At 39.6% G+C, this 20,495-nt stretch overlaps 1 protein-coding gene across 1 annotated transcript; it reads right to left on the bottom strand.

Annotated features, from left to right (window-relative positions):
- Positions 1-1,442: 1,442 nt before the first annotated feature.
- Positions 1,443-18,914, bottom strand: LOC306790782 (uncharacterized protein C14orf132). The gene is made up of 2 exons (XM_079287277.1): positions 18,684-18,914; positions 1,443-3,244 (listed from the first exon to the last, which is right to left on the bottom strand). The coding sequence occupies exons 1-2, from the start codon at positions 18,708-18,710 to the stop codon at positions 3,008-3,010; spliced, it is 264 nt and encodes an 87-aa protein (XP_079143403.1). The 5' UTR covers positions 18,711-18,914; the 3' UTR covers positions 1,443-3,007.
- Between the last annotated feature and the right edge of the window lie 1,581 nt (positions 18,915-20,495).

Here is a 20,495-nt window from a genome sequence, read left to right on the forward strand (position 1 = left end):
TGGTTATCCATTTTACCCTGCTCTCTCTGAGGGATCTTTTGTCACTCCCTTGCCTCTCGGAGTTGCCGGCTGTGGCAACGCCCTCTGGGACTCCCAACAATCGAGTCGCTTGATCGGATGAAGGGGAAAAGCACAACAAGCAACTGAAGCAATGTGAATGTTGTTCAAGGATCGTGTGCAGCCGACTTAACTTACAGCTCTATGTCCTCTGCTGAGGGGGATCAGAGAGGCCCGTGGCTGATCGACATAGTATGAAAGCAAGCTGCTTTTTCAGAATCAAAAGGGCTGATTCAGTCTGTAAGGTGGCATAAAGGAAGAGCAGAGCAGTTTCATGGAATTATGAATGTGATCTCCGAATAATTTTGCCATCACCTCTCCCCAGGATGACAGGGATTTGCAACAACCAACTTCTGGAAGTAAGCCACTTAGTATCTGTTACAGTTATACAATCACTTGTGATGCTATTGATCTCACAAGTTGTAAAGTCATGATAGTTAGACTACTTTATAATTCATCCAGTAGTTTTGGCTTGAAATGGATCTCAAACTTACTGGACAAATGTATCAAAAAGTCAAAAAGCTTTTATTTTTTTGTAAGTCGACTAAACCATCTTACATTGTTTTACCATATTGAGGTTTTTAGTCATACCATCAACATGGGCTATTGGTTGGTTATTCTTTCAAACACTTTGGTCCAGACTGAAGTATCTCAAGAACTACAGTACTGGTTTATTGCCATAATATTTGAAACAAACATTCATATCCTAGACCTAGAGAATGAATCGGAATGATCCCCTGACACTTCCTCCCAGCAGGTTAACATTTCGTTGTGACTATGAAATGGATTGCCATACAATTCGCCACAGATAGCTTAACCATGGTGTCTACTGAAGCCTAATGACTTTGGTGATCCACTGACTTTCTCTCTGTCGCCATCAACTGGTCAAAATGTATTCTGTGAAACCTCTCAACATCTATGGATTCCCAGAAAATTTGGTAGAAACATTCATGTTCCCCTCAAGATAAATTGTCCTTACTTTGGTGATGGAGGTTTCTACCAGGTGGTTTCTAAACAACTTGTGCCTGTGTCAAAATGACAGATGGTGCCATCTAAGTTTAGCATCAACCTCACCTGATGGCTTAGCAGCAACTGGTGCTGTCTTTCAGTGGTTTGGCTACGCCAGGTGATTCAGGCAGAGAAAAGATGGAGCTAAAATACCATCTCACATGACCAAGCACTGTCAAAGCCAGCCAACATTGTTTCCAGGGATAATTCTTCACTTGACACTGGGCCTCTTTTGTCAACAGAGAAAACCAAAAATGCATGATTACAGAAATTCTATTAGCAGCATATCTCTTTGCAAAAAGGAGCATTGTGTATGTGGTTTACAACAAGAAATACAGTATTTCTACATCAACCATTTATTAAAAATAATCGTCTTGAAAAGTCCTTTGAAAATTGCAGAAGTCATAATAAGACTACATTGGTACAGTTGCTACAGTCAGCTAGTATTGTTATCTGCAGTGTATGGACATTGGAACATGTACAGTATAGTGTATACAAGACTGGTTCATATATTTTAACCTAAAGCATCAACATAGATTAACTCCAAAATCCCAGAAGAAATACGTTTGCTGAAAAAAAAGAATACCCTCTTTCTCTCTCTCTCTGTCTAAATATATAGATCAGTCAGTTTGTCCATACAAAATACTTCTTATGTCTTCACATTCTTAAAACAAATGCAAATAAAACGGTGTTAGCGAAGCACAATTAATGGTTTCCAGATGTCATATTTGTGTTAATGCAGTGCAACGTTTGCTGTGATTTTCTTTGTGTGCAAGCAATTTTTAAAAGCTCAGAATAAAGAGCACACAAATTGCTTTAGTGGCTGCAGGTTGATTCGTGAGTCTCAGAGTAAAGTTGTTGCGTCCAATTAGGACAAGGATTAGTTGCCATGGAGACAGCTGCCTCCAGATTCCCCAGTAACACAAAGCAAATGTACTAAACCATGACAAATTCAGAGAGACGATTTGATATATGACTACATTTCATTTCAGAACGTGGCATCCTCTCCCTCCTCACATTGGTATACATTTATCACAAAGTCCACGATGGATATGGTCGGTGTTAAATTACTTTTGAACACATACATTTACAAATCTTCCAATCTGCCCTGCCCTGTTGACAGTATTAATTATGAGTGATAAGAAATACTTTTACAAGCTGTACTTTGAGAAAAAACAAATAAACAAACTACAAAAAATAATTAGGTGCAGTCGGTTAAGTAGGCTACGTCATCTTTCGATTCAATTTGTGCTTTTAGGTGCATTTTGTTAACATCTGTAGATAATATATAAACATGACTCAACATAACAATACAATTAGATTTTCTTAAAATCCCTGGTGAACATTACTGTCAGTTTTTGACGATAAGAACATCCATTTCAAAGGGGTTGACTTAGTTTTACACCACTTATCGAATCATAAAGTCATTCACTGCGTATAATTGAGTTAGCATTGCAGAAACTATTTTCATGAGATTTTAAACACGTTTGTTTTTTGTTTCCTGTCAGTAAAATTGTTTAGATGCTATATACACTGATGATCGGTGTCCACACTGTGTTTTATCTACAAATTAGTCCTTAAATGAGCTCCAACGTTCTAAATGTTTTAAAACTCACCGTCTCTGTTCAGCCGCATAATTAAACAGCAGTGCCCTAAATTGCTAAACAGCTATCTGGTGGCCTGGATCTTAAGCCCCATTTAATCTCCATTCTCATCTCTGCATTATAATGAGTGTTGTCTGAGGAGAAACATACTTAGCTGAAAAGAAAGAAACATGTTCCTTTGAATTTTGGTTGAGAGCGCAGGTCTGATGTTTCTGTTTTTAACAAACAACTGTTTTTGTGTCTACAAAGCGTTGCCTGCTCAGGGGTCCAGATTTCCACAAAACTCAGTATGTGTGTGTGTGTGTGTGTGCGAGTTTGTCTTCGTAAGCATATATTCATCAGAAAGTGAAGGCGTAGACAACCCCAACCACCACAATGTTTCCGATGGTGGCGATGATGGCGATCCATAGCCAGATGGCATCGCTAGACATGGACTGCGACTCATCCGGCTGGCCGTGTACCGAGGCGGCAGAGGCAGCTGCGTGGACACTGGCCGAGGAGTTAAAGAGCGAGTGCTCGCCGCTGTAGTCGTCATTTGGCGAGGAGTCCATGAAGGCTCCCGTCATGACTGGGATCTAGGAGGGGAGGAGCAAAAGTAAAGAGAAAAGTTGAAATTTTGGCACTTCTTGTCAACCTTCATTTGAAGGGGAGAGTATACGGCGAGAAGTAGACATTGCACATCTGGTTTTTATTAGGGACGTAGCTACTTAACACACAGGCATGTCCTCTGTATTTTTTCAAGGAGATTGGGGGTGTAACATTCCACATTTAAAACCTTACATGCGGTGGCAGGATATTAATCATCCTGATTCCAGTACTTTTAGAATATATATAAAAGACAAACATCTTCAGTAATCTTTTAAATCAATATTTCAGTATTTCTTCTTCAGAATGTTGCTCCTTGCAGTAGGCCTACGGAGAGAGCTTTAAAACATCATCAGATCCAGTTCGATATTTTCCCAATACATTGGGTCAAAAATAATCACAATGTGGAAACATGGTAAACATTATACCTGCTGAACATCAGCCTGTTAGCATTATGAGTATATTAGCATGCTGAAGTTAGCATTTAGCTCAAAGCACTTGATGCCATTTTTTTTCTGCGTTGGTTTGCTCAAAAAAGAGCAACCATTTAAAATAAACAAACACTTTACAGCCCTAGTGCAGGGAGTAAAAATCGTGCCTTTCCTGACAATTATAGCACGCCAGATTGTTTCCTATAGTCGTACAATAGCAAGCCTGAGTGATATATTAAAAGAAATGAGAGGTATAGCTGGATCACGACATCATTCGTTAATGGTTACAAGGTTTCCCACACAGGCATGCAGGGTCACACCTCTGTGTGTGTGTGTGTCTTTGCATGCGTGTGTATTGAGGAAGCAGTGCTTGATTAACTTGGAATGAATATTTCAGATGTTGCAAGTGAAAATGATTTATTGCTTGGGACATTTGGCACCCTGTGCAGGTTAGCCATTAAAGCAACTGAATGCTTTCATTTGTGTGTGTGTGTGTTGTGTCAGAGTATTTTACGTGTGTGTGTGTGTGTGTGTGGTTATGGGTATGATTGACAATGAAAAATGCATGAGGGACCCGTACCACGCTCAGACTGGAAAACAGACTTTGATGAAGATGTTGAAAAACAAAGCTAAAAATACCTCGGAGGAATGAACACAGAAATTCTGTCTTACTTGCTCATTTGCTCACCTTCACTCCCTCTTTTTCCCCCTCTGGCACCCCCTCTCTCCCCCTCTCGCACACTGATGCCAAACCACAAATTTATTTAAATGGACAATTTTTTGATTCCCGTTGGATCTTTATCAGTACAATTGATCAACACACCCATGCCTGTAGGTTAACAGGTGTGGTTAACCATCCAAAGTTCCCAGGGTGAAACATCTACAAAAGCTAGTAATAAAAATAGTAGTAATCTGTCTCAAATGCTTCGTGGATGCATTTACACCTCGCTTTTTGTATATCCAGTAGCTTACCGGTACCTATATCCTCCTAAGTGACGAAGAGTAAATTAGTTAATCTACAGCGAGATAAACACAAGAATCGCAGCCAAACATTGAATGTAAGATATGAGCACTTTGTGTAACCTTGTGTTGACATACATCACTTAATTGTGAAGGAAGACAGGAACCATTATCACAAACACTGGTTTTAGAAATCTTCCAAAGAGACTTTTCCAGCAGAAGAAAGTAGTTGAAATGAACGCTATTTAGAGAAATGATTTGATATTGTAGGTGATGAGTGAAATGAATGGGATTAAAAATAAACAACTGTTTCATTCAATTGTGTGTATTATATGGAAAACAACTATTGTCCATTAACCAACACAAGAGAAAACTCCCGACTTGCATATTTCGCACCTCCTTGGCTCTGAGCGATGCCTACACCTGTGCAATACTCCAAAAAAAACCAATTCATGGAAGACGATATAGTGAAGCTCCTTTCACTGTATGATTCCACCTGCTCTGCTCTCACAGCTTTGATTTATTCATCCCAGCTGTTCCTCGAGCTGTGCCAATCACAGTAAATGTGAGATAGAATGGACTCTAATTGCCTCCTGTGGGATATCGCCATAAGTAAGTGCTCAGCGAAATGGCTTTTGAGAAAACAAGCAAAGCCCAAATAAATGTCTTTGGGTAGTGGGGAAATCAAAACATATACCGACCCACAAAAGCACTCAAGCATTGGCTGTTAAGACGAAGTCAGAGCGAGTAACTTGTTTTTCTGCACTCGGGGAGAATATGAGGTGAAATCACAAAATCGATACTCGTGTCCTTGTGGAGAACAAACCTCAAGGTGTTCTCGAGATAACAGATTGTAACCGAGAAGACAGGCACAGAGAGGAGGACCCCCGCTGTGCCTTTCGCACAATCAGTAACACACAACTATCTCTGCTCTATTGACTACTTGGACGAGTGTTATTGTGGGCTTTGTCTCCATATCATGTACCTGTGCTTTTCCTACTGTGACATGTCAAAATGTCCTCTGTAAAAACAAGCCTTTTTTCAGTCTGCTTAAAAGCAGAGCAAAGTGGCTCACTTAGAAGCAGCTATCCACACACACACACACACACACACACACACACACACACACACACACACACACACACACACACACACGTGTGACTTGTTGGTCTGACAAGCCTCTCACTGCCTCAACGCTCAGTCACCACCCTCAATACCAACAAGCTCATTTTGGTAAAATGATGATAATGATTTCTAATAATATTGAGGTCGACGATAATAATCAAAATAAAAAACCAAGAGTTTCCAGGCACATGGGTCAGGTAAGTCGATGTTACTGCGGGGAGAAACTATATTATATTTAAAAAGTCCTCCTGTTAAGTGCTGTGGTATCACAGCGGTGGTGTAAGAGAATCACTGAACACAATATCTCGTGTTTAATTCATGTGTGGACTTGGGAGTTAAGAAATCACTGCTTTCTGAAAAACGGATGCATACCGCACTAGTCTGGTTGCGGAGGTTGTTTTTTTACGAGTTCCGAGTACAATGACTAGCAGCAATAGATTCCACACTCAATTCAGACACTCAAATTCAACCATTGGGCTTTGTAGTAAATAGGGAGTGATTTCAGACATAGTCAAACTCTGGACAGTGTTTCCCTTTTGCAGGGCTCTTTAAACTCTCAGCTGGTGCACACAGTGATTCTCTTCACTACTGCACATTGCAAAATGTTACAAAAGAACACACAAACCTACTTGGTGGACAAAGTGTAAAATAGGAAAATACCTCTGTCCACTGTCACTGCTTTTCTGCTTTCATTCTGATGTCCAAACAAACTATATAATACAATATATACACTTACATTAAAACTTGTTCATCTATTTTAAAGTTTAGGCCTTGCTTTCTTTCCAGCTTTTCAAAACAACTCAAGTTTATCAAAGGAAGGTTTATAACTTACTGCACATACAAATTAGGGCATCATAGATCAGGGAAATGAATAAAATGGGATTACAGATAAATAAAGAGACCAGATTAATCCCTTTCGTGTTAACTTGGTGGTTTGAAGAAAAAATAGGAGCCACTCCTTTTACACAATAGCGGGGACTTAGTGAAAACAATATATTTGGCCTGTACCATACTATACACCTAGTGTTGCCATACATCTGGTGGGAGATTTACAGAGGTTTTAAAGAGGCCTGTTCACCTGCGTAGGAGCGGTGAGACCTGTAGTTTAAGGCCTGGTTCCATACTGGTCAGATTTACAACTGTGCTTTCATTGATTTTCCCTGTCTCAGCAGCCCAGCGGCATTTTTCAATACATCTTATAATTCAGTAGAACAAGTGTAGCCCAAGTGATCCTTGCTTTGACACCCTGGTCAATCTGTCAGCTCGGTGGAAATTGAGCCGCACGGGGGAAAGTTTATCATACTACTTGGATATTATGAATGATAAATGTATCACCTTCATGCTTCTTTTCTCAATGGTGTACCTGACCTCAATATGATTTTTGTTTTATTCCATTATCGGCCCTTGTAGCAGTACAACAAATAGGAAAAATGAATAAAGGCTTGTAAAAGACATTTCTTTAAAACATGACAAGTGGAGGACATAATGCATGTTCACATTTGGAGCTGTTACTCACTGATACAGGCCACTAATTAGCAGTTGCGTGATGGCTTAAGATTTGATATGAAACTAAACTCGTCAGCAAACATTAAAACCCACCACAGTGGTGATTTGTTATTCCTGCCAGATGAGGACAGAGAAGCTGTGCCAGATGATCACAGGGGCAACAATTTCAAGTGAGAAAGAGACTGAGGCTGTGTGTCGGCAAAGCTGAAGTTTCGATTGTCGTAGTGTCTCACTCTTGACGCGTGTAAGTGTGCGTCTGAATCTGAAGTGCTTTGCTCTGTGACGCCTCGAGAAATCTTGAAAGCAAACATGACAACTGTCAGCAGCGTCTCAAACACAACACAGACGGACAGGAGAGGGTGAAGAATAAGTGGAGCTGGAAAGTTGAAAGATTTTTTACATTTTGACAATGATTCCATTATTCGTCTTTATTATAAGGAATTAAGAAGCTCAGATCACAGATACAGTAACAAATAATAATGGTCTTTCCACACGTTTTCAATTGTTTTCGATGATTATTGTGGTGAATACCTCTCTGAGCTTTAAAATCACACTGCTCATGCTTTCTTCTCTCTTTTAAGACAGGAGAAAAAAGCAGAACAGTGACTTAGTAGCACTTTCTCAGAGTGCTTTATAAAGAACTACAATCATTCAGGCTTTTCAACATAAGGTTACCTAATACATGTACATAAATTACAAGAGAGTCAAAGATATGATATACAACACATTTCCTTCGGCTTCTTCATTTTTAGAAGAAACGATGATGTTTCACTCAGTTTACAGGTTAATAAATCATGAAAAGCCTTCTCTCGCACTGCCAAATCCCTGCACTAAAATATATTCCTGATTTATTTTGACATATTTTAACTTTATTCATTAACCATTTACACCTTCATTTTGAGATACTTTTCAAAATCTACAGACAAAGCCTTTCACCAAAGCCTGGGGGCCATTTATTATTTATTGGAGCAGATATTTTAAACATGCATGAACTAGATTATGTGCAGCAGCATGTGTTCTATGGTACAGTTTACACCAAAGAACACGTCATGCTATAGCAACAGAGATTTCTTGCTGTGCAATGTCGCGCACCACTTCAACATCTCCATGCAGAGCTCATGCATTTTACATTGTGAGCAATTTCAATTAAAACACGCCCAGTAGAGTCACATGTTATCTCTTGCATGTTCACGGCTGCTAAGAAAACTGACTTTATTCATGGGAAAATCTGTTTTCTGATTGGAAATTTAACAAAATACCTGCAGTTTTGTACAGAAGTGGACAACTTTAGAATGATGCTCCTAGGTTTCATGCTTTCTGACTCACCATCTAATTGAAAATAATAATTTGTGTGTACAAAACAACCATATCTGCCTTCATTCACAAGATTATCTGTGCAATTTTCCAATTTTAATCTGTACCATGAATAACATTATAGTAATGGAGAGGCGAGTCTGTAAGATATCAGCAATAAACAATTTAACTGACTTGTTTCTTAAATTCAGTTACATGTGAGGCTGAAAAACAAGTTGGTGAAATATTTCCATTATTTCCATTTTGGCGAATAAATAATTGCTTGAATTCTAAAACATTCTAATCAGAACCTGCATCATGAATTTACAAATAGAATATCAATAATATAAGATGCAAATCATTATCGGATCAAAAAATACGTCATGCGTGTTTGGCGTGGGTGCAAAATGTGGATGCAATTAAGGTAATTGTCACGCACCCCCCACTCTGTGGAGAGCCTCTCCCCACAGGAGCCTGAGGGTGGAGTTGATGCTCATCATGAAGATTCAGCTCACCTGTGCAGATTACACACAACACTATATAAACGTGTGGCCGTCAGACCGTCTGTTTGTCTCCTGGCATTTTATTTGGTTGTCTTTTGGTTATTGTGTTAAATAAAATGGACATGGGCTCAATGCCGGTGCTCTGTGTTCAACCTTGGCCTGAGTTTTGACACAATGTGTTGAATTTAAAACCAGAGTAAACCACTGCTGTAAGAGACAATCAGTGTCACTGAATTATACAGATTCTTTAGATCATACAGAATAAAACAACATAGCAACAGAGGTTAGAATGATTTCTCCTTTTCAAGTCTATGACGGGAAAAAAATGCTTTGCATTGGAAATAATGAGGGCAGAGTGGCCTGTTAAAAAGATATCTAATCATGTATCTTTTTACTGCAGAAGATTTGTTCTGTAATAAAATCAGTCATCTCATTGTCATTATCAAACCTGAGGGAGGTAGTGTTTCTGAGGAGCTTTTGTTGTGTAAGAAAGCTACCTGAGTAAAAAAAGATCACCTCTTGTGTAACTGCTGCTGGCGTCAGCTGCCCCTACGGCTCCATCCATGCCTGCTTATTCACTGTGCAATACAGATAGATTTCAGGCGCAGAGATGGTAGCCCTTAATTGAATCTCCACTCATGTAAGACTGCTCAGGGTGAGGTGCAGCAGGGTTGGCGATGCTTTGTACCCACTCTTACTATACACAGCAAGCGGATTGGAGATGAAAAGCTCTCATTATAGCTCAACCATCAACTAAATCTTGTTTTTGCTGTTGAACTACCAAGTTTATAATTCTAATTCTGGATCACTGTTCGATATATTGTAAAATATTGTTGTAATCTGTGTCTCACACAGTATAGAAACATACATTTAACACCGTCATAAAAGGAAGTTTCAGCACAGTGATATGCTTCCTGCTTGTAGGGACAAATCCAAGCAAAGGGTGATTATATCCAACAGTGCTTCATAATGCAAATATTTTAATTTGCTCTGCAGACTATTTTCAGTATCTCGTTGATATGCACGCCCTTTGGTTTAGTATTTGCAAAGAAGAAAGCTGCTGTTTGAAGGATGTAATACATTTAGCTCTATTAATGCTGCAGAGCTAAAAGCAAGATTAATGTGTGTGTATGTAGGTCACACAATAGTTACAAGGATACTAGTTACTTGTTGTGGCATGCATGCAATATATATGAATACAGTGTTAAAGTTAATGTAATCACACTCAGCATCTGCGTCTTTCGCAGCTTCGTTCTTTTTTTCTTGGGCAATTTGTGTTCACATCTTTCTGTAGATCTCTCCTTAATATGCTGACTGATTAATTTCTGTGTTTCAGAGCTAAAGTGATCTGCATGACCCCACATGCCATTCAATATTTACATTTACATGTATAGTATTTGGCAGCTGCTCTTATCCACAGCCACTTGCACTGTAAGATAACTCCACTGGGAAATGTGACTGAAAGGTAGCAGGAGTGATTCAGAAATTATAACCAGATGGAAGGAATTTCTCTCACTCCCATCTTGCACATACATCATGCATTGAAGTAAACATGCACACACACTGTCCTATATAGACATAATTATGTGCTTAGTGTTTACATGTAAACACACACACTTGCTCTTTAGGGCACTGCATTCACACTCTGAGATGGATATACTATATCACAGGTAGAAATGAAGTGGGTGCCAGGAGGCAAAACCTTGCCTGTACATGTGTGTGTTTGTGTGTGTAAACTGTTGGCATCGCATAAAATCCAAGACTCAGGTGTAAAATAAATCAATTACAATGTGTTCGGTCTTTGATTGGTAATTACAGGAATAAACAATATAATTTGCTTCTAAATTATGCAAGAGTTTGAATGTTTTTAGTTTTTTTTACACCCGGGTGGGTGAATGGTTATCCCGCACAGCATCGACCCTGGGGTTTGTGTAATGCTTACAGAGTAGCTGTGAGCCCACATGGATAAGGGATGTACTGCACACCAGAGTGGTGCGCTGCACTACAGGTTGCAACATGGACAAGCTCGATACTCATTCACTCATTTTGACTGGAGCAAATTCAAATGCCTGAAATCATGGCAAAAACCTCATAAGGTCATGTTTTATAAATAGCTCAGGGGTAGAACAGTGAAACATAACAGCAACAGAGAGAGACTGTAGATCCATATGCACTACTGATTGTTAGGACTGAAACTATGGTTAAAAAAACATCATGGTATGCCTATTTAGCTCAAAACACACCACAGTATCTCGAAGAAATAGCTTCAAGCTCTAGCTGGGAATTGATACACAACTCCTTGTAAGCACCATAAAAAATTCAACATTTTAAGAAAAATCCAAATCTCCACCACTCATGCATACCAGCGGGCATTCCAAATGATTTCCATACGTAATACAGCTGACTGTAAGTGCCTGATGCATCATCTGGCCATTAAAGTTGCATGCACCCGAAATGAGAAGGTCGCAGTCAGATTTGTTTCATGTAAAACATAATAAGAGCTGTGGAGCATTCAGCGAGGCTAGCATTGTATGACAAAAGTAGCTGCTGTAAATTACAAGCAGCAACACATTATACTTTAGCACAGGACAGTTGTAATTTACATTTTGAGGAGTTCATCAGCAGGGAAATTGAAACTAGTCCATTTGTGGCCTAATAATCAGATGCCTGTGACACAAATGAGCTTCGAGTCTGAACTACAGTGAGTCCTCATCGGAACGGTGTCGCGTGATCCAGGATAATGAGCTGCAGCGTAGATTCAGTCAGATCGTTCCTGAGCTGTGGCTCCATGCTGAGACATTGAAACCTTAATGTCTGCCTTGGACTCTGAACTTAAGATTTTTCTCTCAGGGCGATAGTATTTCTTGGGGAGTGAAGGTGCATTTTGTTCGATATAACCTCAGCTTCTTTGCAAATTGAAGAAGAGGTGAGTGAGAGGAAAAGAAGGAGGAAAAGGCCTGTCTGAACACTGTCATTAGTTTCAGAGGAACCTTCTTTGAACAAAGCCCAAGGTCAGACTCAAAGTGTATAAGGCCCAGTGAAACGGATCAAATCCAAAGCAGGTTTTGCTGTTGGTGTTATTACAGAGGAATTGTTTAAAGCCACTCGGGCTTTAAAGCTGAAGGGTGAACACTGACATAAATTGTGGAAAAACTGCAGCAGAAATGATGTTGTCCAAAAATGGAAAACAATCTAAAAGCCCCTTTAAATTTATGTCTGACACATTTGCGTTCAAACCAACAAGAAATATTTATCAGGATTTTTTTTTTCACCTGTACTCACAAGGGTTATTTACTGAAATTGCACTCGGGGATGAAACATCTCCTGGAAAAAGAGCTGTGCTTGAGACTCACTACACAACATGATCATATAGCTGTATTACTTTATGCAAGGCATGCTAATGATTAGAAACATGCATAATGAGCTCAATGACTTACAGCAGCTGTGGTGATATGATCATTCATCTCTGCGTCCTCCTTGATAGTGTGTAATCAGCTGCTGCCATTCAGCTTTTTGCCGGCCTTCACAAAAGCAAAGCAGCCGCACACTGTTTAACGCCCATCATTTCATTCAAAGAGCCGCTCGTGAGCTGAATTGTATGTGCACTTCAATGTAAAAAAAATTCTAAAGATGAACAGGATGAGTCAATATACATCAAAGTTGAACACTAAAACATAAGTTTAATTCATTAACATATCAATACAGAGATAAAGCTGCTTTGAAATGATCCCAGGATGAGTTAAAAATAGATTATTTATATGAGAATACATAATTCATACCTGCTGACTATCAGAGCCACGGTTATATAGGAAGCATCAAGCCGTTAGGGGGGTTAGGTCTGTCAGGGAAAGATGTTATTACTTCATACTTGGCTGTCACAGTCCATTAAGTCTCACTTTCATTCTCCCCATGACTTTTTTTCAATATGCAATCACTCATTTCAGGTGCAAAACAGCTGGCAGATATGTTATTCCTTGTGAGGCGTTAGCAGTGCCTTTTTATCATCAATAAAATGAAGTGTTTGAAAGAAGGAAACAAATTCTAATTTTCAGATTTTTTTGAAGGTGGGAAAAAAAATATCAATCACACTACGCTAAATAACAGGCCGCGCAATGCCCCATGGCTGTGAAAGAGGTCATTTGGCGTGCGGATGAGAGGGAACTTCTACTTTTCCAAAAGACTCTCTTGCACACCTGCTAGTCTGCCATTTGTTAAGCTACTGGGTGCCAATGGTGGCTCGCATGCCTAAGGTTACATGCTAACATTAACTCAGTGAGTTGGCTGAAAACACTGCCTCTGACTGACTTTTTAATGTTCCCAGCTGACTCATTTTGAAACAAGAACCCTGTGAAGAGATCATAAATATGCAGTTGGCTACATACTGTCCATGATATTGTGCTAAAACACAAAGGATGAAGCAAGAAGACGAACACACAAATGTAACACTATCTCTGGTAATGAGTTTGGCTCTTTGGAGTGTCAACGTCTCCGAATCCAACAAAGAGAGACAAATAAATAAATAATAAAATAAACCATCATCCAGACCTCTTATATGCTCCGTTCCCGTTCTTGTCACACGTCTGCTTCATCTTTCAGATAAATCCAAAGGCCTGCCGGGCCTAGTTACTGTTGCTATGTTATGATTGGACAATCTCTGCTCGGGCAAGGGGTTTAGCAAACGGTCAATTTGTTTACAAGGCGGTTTGGCGCCTGCTTCAACAGTTATCAGAGCCAAAAATAGAGACCTGCAGCTTCCTCGTGGTTCGTCAATTGTTTCTCCTTTTAACAGGGAGAGATTGATCCTAGGGCTGTTCATTCAACTCGACTTTCTCCACTATCAGCAACAGCTAGTAGACGTAAACTGTTATTTTTAAATGACTTTTTGTTTTGATTATAGGGAGGATGATGTAAAAATCAGTCATTTAATTAAAGCTAATCTCCAACCAAAGTGTGTTCATTCTAAATGCTCCTGCCTTCAGTGTTTGCTATGTTCTCTCCAGATAGAGTAAATCCATCAAGTGAGAGTAAACCAAGAAGTAGTCCTGCTGTGAAAAACAGACTTACATCTTCTTCACTTGAAGGCTTCAGTACATTCTCCTCATTAAAAGGGTTTACTTTTTAACATTGCACACTGGCCCTTCACAGTCCATTTAAGTGAACGCTGTGTCAAGTCACATATTCATTTTCTACACACACACACACACACACTGTGGATTGATTTTTAACATTGTTCTGCAAATTTGTGTTTTGATTAAAACGGCATCAAATTGTCACATCTATTCCTGGGGAAGCTGCTACAAATAGAGAGCAGCCCTAACAAAGACAGATTCACCTGCTTTTCATGCATTTAAAGCATTGATCATTCTTGTGCATACTGTACAGCTCTTTGCAAGTGGTTTAAGGTAACTGTTGTTTTTTTAACCTGTTTACAACACTGCAGGGTCATAAAACAGGATGGCGGCTGAGAACCGGGGCTGTTGCAAGTTTTCACAATATGAAACCAATTGCTGAAATGGCAAACTGAACACCAGAGGGGAAATGAACTCCTAGAGATGAAAAGGATGGTCTGACATTATTATAAGCCTCTTCTTGGAGACCAGGAGATTTATTCTTTCAACGGGAGAGCCCGGTTGTGAAGAATGCACAGTGAGATAACATGATTATGTGATCGAATTGTTTATGCAATTGAGCACAAAGATTGTCTTGATATAGGCCTTGTGGCGGCTGCTATTTTGCAAAGTGTGTTTAATAGGAAAATAATCTCATTCGTGAACTATTCAACCGCATTTCCATATCTGGCTTCTTATCAGGGGGGCAGTGGAGCACAAACAAGTCTTCTTGCCACGTTGTCAGCCAGTCTTTCTACGATCATATGTCCCTTATATGACAATGTTAATTTGGACCAATTGTTTAATTATGACCTTATAATCAAAGTAGCATTTGCAAATGATATTGCAAAGAAAAATGTAATTCTGGATGTAACCTGCATGAGCGTGTGGAACAGACTGCATCAGGGCAATCCAGCTCAACACATCTACGAACTTTAAAATCATCTACCGTACTCTGATTGAATTGACTTTCTAGCATTTGCTATATTGTGCTATCATGGCACCAAAGTGAAGCGTATCTGCCTCTCCTGGTGCTGTGGGTAAACACAGATGGCTGTGTTTGTGTGGAGGCTGTAAACTGCTCCCTCCATCGGCATCCTTTCCCTTTCATCTGTCTTTTCTAAGATGACTGACATTGACAACCCTATCAGGTAGAATGACTCAGAGCCACAGCCTCACTGAATACGTTATTGAGTGATGAGAAATACTGATGGCTGGCCATGAAAAGATAAATCATCTGAGGTGAGACTACCGTATGGACCTATAGCATTCCATTCAAGAGTTAACTGTCCAGACATGAAAGTAACGTAAAGGAAATACATTCCTTTCTGTGCCTTTCTATTACGCATGGGGATCAAATGTTGTCACGATAGTACACTATTTTTTTTTAAACGCTCGCTGCATGCATGCAAAACTGAGTAAAAGGCCAGGGCCAGTGGGTCACTGATAGACAGAGCCGTAAGGGTTTGGCTACCCTGTGTGGCAGATCAGATCAGTCGAAGCAACTCTGAGACTGGACAAATGCCCAGGATGGCTCTGGAGCCTGTCTACAACACATCAAACTTGACCCCAGCATCAGTTAGTTACCAGCGAAAACCCTGGCTCATTTTCCTATGCCTTTTTAAAATCTGTCGTTTTAAGCATTCCGACAGCGACATCCTGCTCACGGTGCAAAGATGTACACAGTGTAATTAACAATGACAGTAGTTGGTCTGGAAAAACAAAAGTTAAAAATAAATCTCAATATCCATTTCAAAGGAGCTACGGGAAATTAGTCCAACATTACTCATTTCAGTCTATTTAAAAATATACAGGACAAATTGCCTCATTGCCCCTCAGCTTAGTATTCAAAAGCTTCACTGTGATTGTCACCTATTAATCCATGTTTTGCAATGCTCGAGGATGCCACCACTTTCAGCCTAATGAAGTATGGCCTTTTTCATTTCAAACCTTTGGCAATTTGGCATTGCTGCCAAACACAAATCATTCACCAAACACAAGAGCGTACACATTGTTCTGCAGAGAGCTATTGAGCATGTTTCTGTGACATCGTACAAAATCATTTAAACAAAAAGAAGAGCGGCAAATGCAGCAAAAATAATGGCCAATCGAGGTACACACATGATGCGTGTTCTTGTCTTGGAGGATGTGTTTTTGCTGAATGCCAAGCTTAGTTTCCTGAGGAAATTAATTCATTTATGATTAATATACAACAGCAAAGAGTTTAAGGTGTTGTCTTAAATTACACCGCAGCAATAACGACCAGTACATCCTCTGAACTTCGCCTCTGTCGTCCTCAGTAACCAGGTCCTCTGAGTTAGACTTCTTTGAAAACTTTCCCTGTCTTTAGGAGAGAGAAGTTACGGCAGCATCCGTCATCTTTTAAAGACAAAATGACAGCAATGGTCCAGGGGATTTGCAGGCGGCAGAGCTACGCTGAGATGAATGGGCAAAACAATCATCCATTGCGAAGTCAATGTTGAAAACTCCGGGGACATTTGCCTGACTTCATTCACAGTCACCATTACAGAGTGACTCAGGGCACTGGAATGAATTTCACCTCAGTAAAATTAGCCATTAGCTTTCTGATAGGGCTGCGTTCTTGAAGAGGAGGATATGGATTCCTGGAGAAAAAACTGGAGGAGCAGCAAGAAATAAGTAAGATGTGATGGGGTCACGGGGAACTGGAAACAAAACCTCACTCAAGTTGTGACTTCTTGCTAAACGGTTGTCACCTGCCACCGAAACGGCCGATCCACACTGAACACGTTTTTTGACATCTGCTGCTGAAGGAACAGATTCAGTACATACGTATGAATCAATCCACACTTCTGTGCCAAGTCCATTTTTGTTGCGTTTAGTGAAGTGCAATCTGCATAGACAGACATTTAAATCACACAAATCTCCTGCTGTATATGTGAACTTATTAACCGTACATTTATTGATCAAAGTTCCCAGTCTGTCTGTGAGCTTTCCTGTTTCACTCGAGGCACATTTTGTTATTCTTATAATTGCTGAAGTCATTTTTTTGGTGTTAAAACAAAGTAGGGCGTTAGTGGGGACGTTTTATTGGGTCACCATCTGTTCTGAGCACTTTCACAATTTCCTTTTATAGACAAAATATTAAGGAATCAATGTAAATTAATTACATGTTGCGCTGCGTTGATCTTTTTCTGTTACTAAACGAATTCATTTTTACAATATTTGATCTTTTTTGTATTTATTTGTAATGCCTATCATTACATGTGTTGGACAATACTGTTGCACAATTGCTTACATTAAAACATCCAAGATCAGCTCCTTGTCTTCCACCATTACTGACAGTGTGTTTCGCTCGTTGCTGTGCATCCTCATCAGTGCAGAAGAAACATACTACACTGGCTCCAGCTGAGTGGTTTCAAACACTGTGGTATTCAACCATTCCCAGTTGTGAATATGAGTAACTGACTGCCCACACAAAGGGCTGACAGCGGTCTGCCTCCTTCACTGTGCTTCTGTCAGTAAACCTGGTTCCTGTGTACTACCACCTAAACAAAGTTCCTAAGAGCACAAAAAGTCCTAGAAGACGTGGTATCACCATTTTAACGTGAATACGTATTATATTACTCACGATAAGTTGGCACAATGATAGTGAATCATCTTGACTTGTTTGACTTTAGGTTTCATGCTCTCCTCTGTTGTTCAAAATGTATTCTAGGATGGCAATACATTTTATATTCAGGGGTACAAGATTTGAGAGCATTTGGCCCACTCAACAGCCATTTGGCAGCACAGTTAACCCTCCGAACCCTTTCAATCGCAGTTGCGCATAAAATGGCAAAGTAGATGGCACCAGACAAACCATAAGCAGCCAGACACTGAGAGACTGGAGGGAATAATAGCCTGCAATAGAAGCTTCTAATGGAAACAAACCACATGTCCGAAGCAGATGCTCAACAACACGTTATTATGAAACCAAAATCAATTGACATAAAAATGTATTAATATGCAAAGCACAAGTAACACACACAAATCTGCCATATGGTCCAATCAAACTAATGTAACTAAAATACAACTAAATAAGAATAAAAATATATATATTTATTAATTAAATATAATGAAGTCTTATAAGTTTTAATTATGTTTGTTTTTTTGTCACAGTCTTACATTGGATTCGGTACAACATGTCCATGTCGGACACAACAAACCTAAAGCCATATAAACTTATGTACTATTTAATAAAAGACCACTACAATAATCCAGCAGGGGGGGGGGGGAATAAGATGCCATGTGATCCCTTTATCGATACGGAATTGATTTTCCAGTGAAGCAGAACTACATTTAGTGTGTTAATCCATCTCGATTAACGGAGTTCTATGGTATTGAAAATGTAACATTTGTAAAATATTCAAATCGCCACATGAACTTGTTGACCGGCCACGCCCATGAAATAAATGGACAAACGTAATAAAAAGTTCGGACGAGCCAAACATCTTTTGTTAAATTGGAGGAACGATATCTCACCTGCGCAGCCATGAATGACAGATCCATTGTGTTGCGCAGTTCAATCCAAGGCACTCAATGAAAGATGCAAACGTGCGTAGTTTCTTCTCTTATTCCCCGACAGAGCATTTGCCTTCTTTTTCTTTTTTAAATCGGCATCCACAGTGCTCTCTGCAAGTTAGCGGACCTCACGTGAGACACATGTCGAAGATGAAGAATTTAAATAAAAAGGAGAAGGAAGGAGGAGAAAATGAAGAGATGTGACACAAAAAAAAAAGCAGACGGAGAAATGAAGAGATGTGGTTGCGAGAGACAGCAGGAGAGTGAGAGAGAGAGGCAGAGGAGGAGGCTGTGGAGCTGGACTGTCACATGTGTCGACGGAGGTGCTCTTGCTCGCGCGCGCGCTCGCGCGCTCCTATCTCAGAATTTTCTTTCTTCTTTGACTGTATCTACTTCTCTTATCTATTTGCTGATCATTCAGCCCCCATTTTAAAGCTATTCATTTTAAATATCTCCGTATTCAGATGTACACTATGTGTATTTTGAGGTGCATGAGTTGTATACATTGTGTACTTTTGACCTGGGTCTGTTTCTCATGGTTTGGGGACTAGATCCTCGTGTGTATCATCACATTCAAGTCACAGTGCATTGTTGTTCTTTTCAGTACCCTTATTCAAAATGACCTTGTTTGTTTTGTATGACACAAGATAAATATTTGAGAAGTATTTATAGCAACATTTATAACATGTTTTAATACTAATAGAGCATGGACATATGTCATTTCTGGCTAATGTTTGTTTTCGAGTAAAAACAATATTTTTCATCCAGCCAAGAACAGTTTGTGCAAGGCCCCTTGCTCTCTCTAATAACTGTTTATTATTTGTTTTGAGTATTTTATTTATTCATCTTTTTCAAGAACTGGACGGCACCATAGGCACCTCTTGTTACAGGGCCAGCAGGCACCTGAAGGGGTCAAATGAGCCACTTTGTTTTCTTTTATGCTTGTTCGCCAATGATTAATAAATCACAATAAAAATCCCAAATTTCTGTCTGGACAAAATACTACTTCTGCCAGTTTAAAATCCATTATTGTGACGCATGATAGGCCTCTTGATATCAGGTTGCTTTATTTCTGACTAACTGAGAGAAGGGCTTATTACCCAACATCAGTCCCTGACCTGGACTAATGTAGTGTAGCATGCAGAAATAAACCTAGTTGTGTCTCTAAAGTCAACCAGGAACCCAACAGGTGTGTGATTGTGATGTTCGAAGGTAAATTAAATCTGTAGATGAACAGATGTCAATGCTTTGCACTTGAGCTTTCTTTCGCCAGAGCCCTTAAAGAGGCTTGAAAGCCTGTGACCTAAAACTAATGACACATTCTTCAACTAACTAGGCCTGCAGAATAAATGCTGCTATTATTCATTGGAGATCCTCTTCAAAAAGCCAATTAACAAGCCCTTACAGTATGAGGAGTGATGCCTTTAATAGTGACCCGGCCTTCACTGTGAATACTAAAATGTATTCCGTGGTTGAGTAACACCATCGTCTACCTACAAAGCTGCTTCAAAGAGCCCAGACAGCTTGCACTTTTCAATGGATCAAGTATCCCAGACATATTATTTATTCCCTTTTAATCTTAAACATGAACACAAAGCTATTTGTCCTTTCAAAAAAAAAAGAAAAATTGGCAACAGTTAAGTGAATGTCCCTGGAGTAAGGGGGTAAATACTGATGGGCACTGGCTTGTGTTAACATCCTTAGCTTGATCCATGTTGTGTTTTTGATAGTTTGCCATGACCTCTGTCATGGAGGGGATGAAGCAGATCTCCT

This window comes from Melanostigma gelatinosum (assembly GCF_949748355.1).
Source record: "Melanostigma gelatinosum genome assembly, chromosome: 16".
NCBI classification, from domain to species: Eukaryota; Metazoa; Chordata; class Actinopteri; order Perciformes; family Zoarcidae; genus Melanostigma; species Melanostigma gelatinosum.

Excerpts from the sequence above, each read along its gene's own strand:
- LOC306790782 (XM_079287277.1), bottom strand. The coding sequence starts at position 18,710 with ATGGATCTGTCATTCATGGCTGCGCAG. Across the intron at positions 3,245-18,683 it reads TGTCATTCATGGCTGCGCAG|ATCCCAGTCATGACGGGAGC; the intron begins GTGAGATATCGT and ends CTCCCCTCCTAG.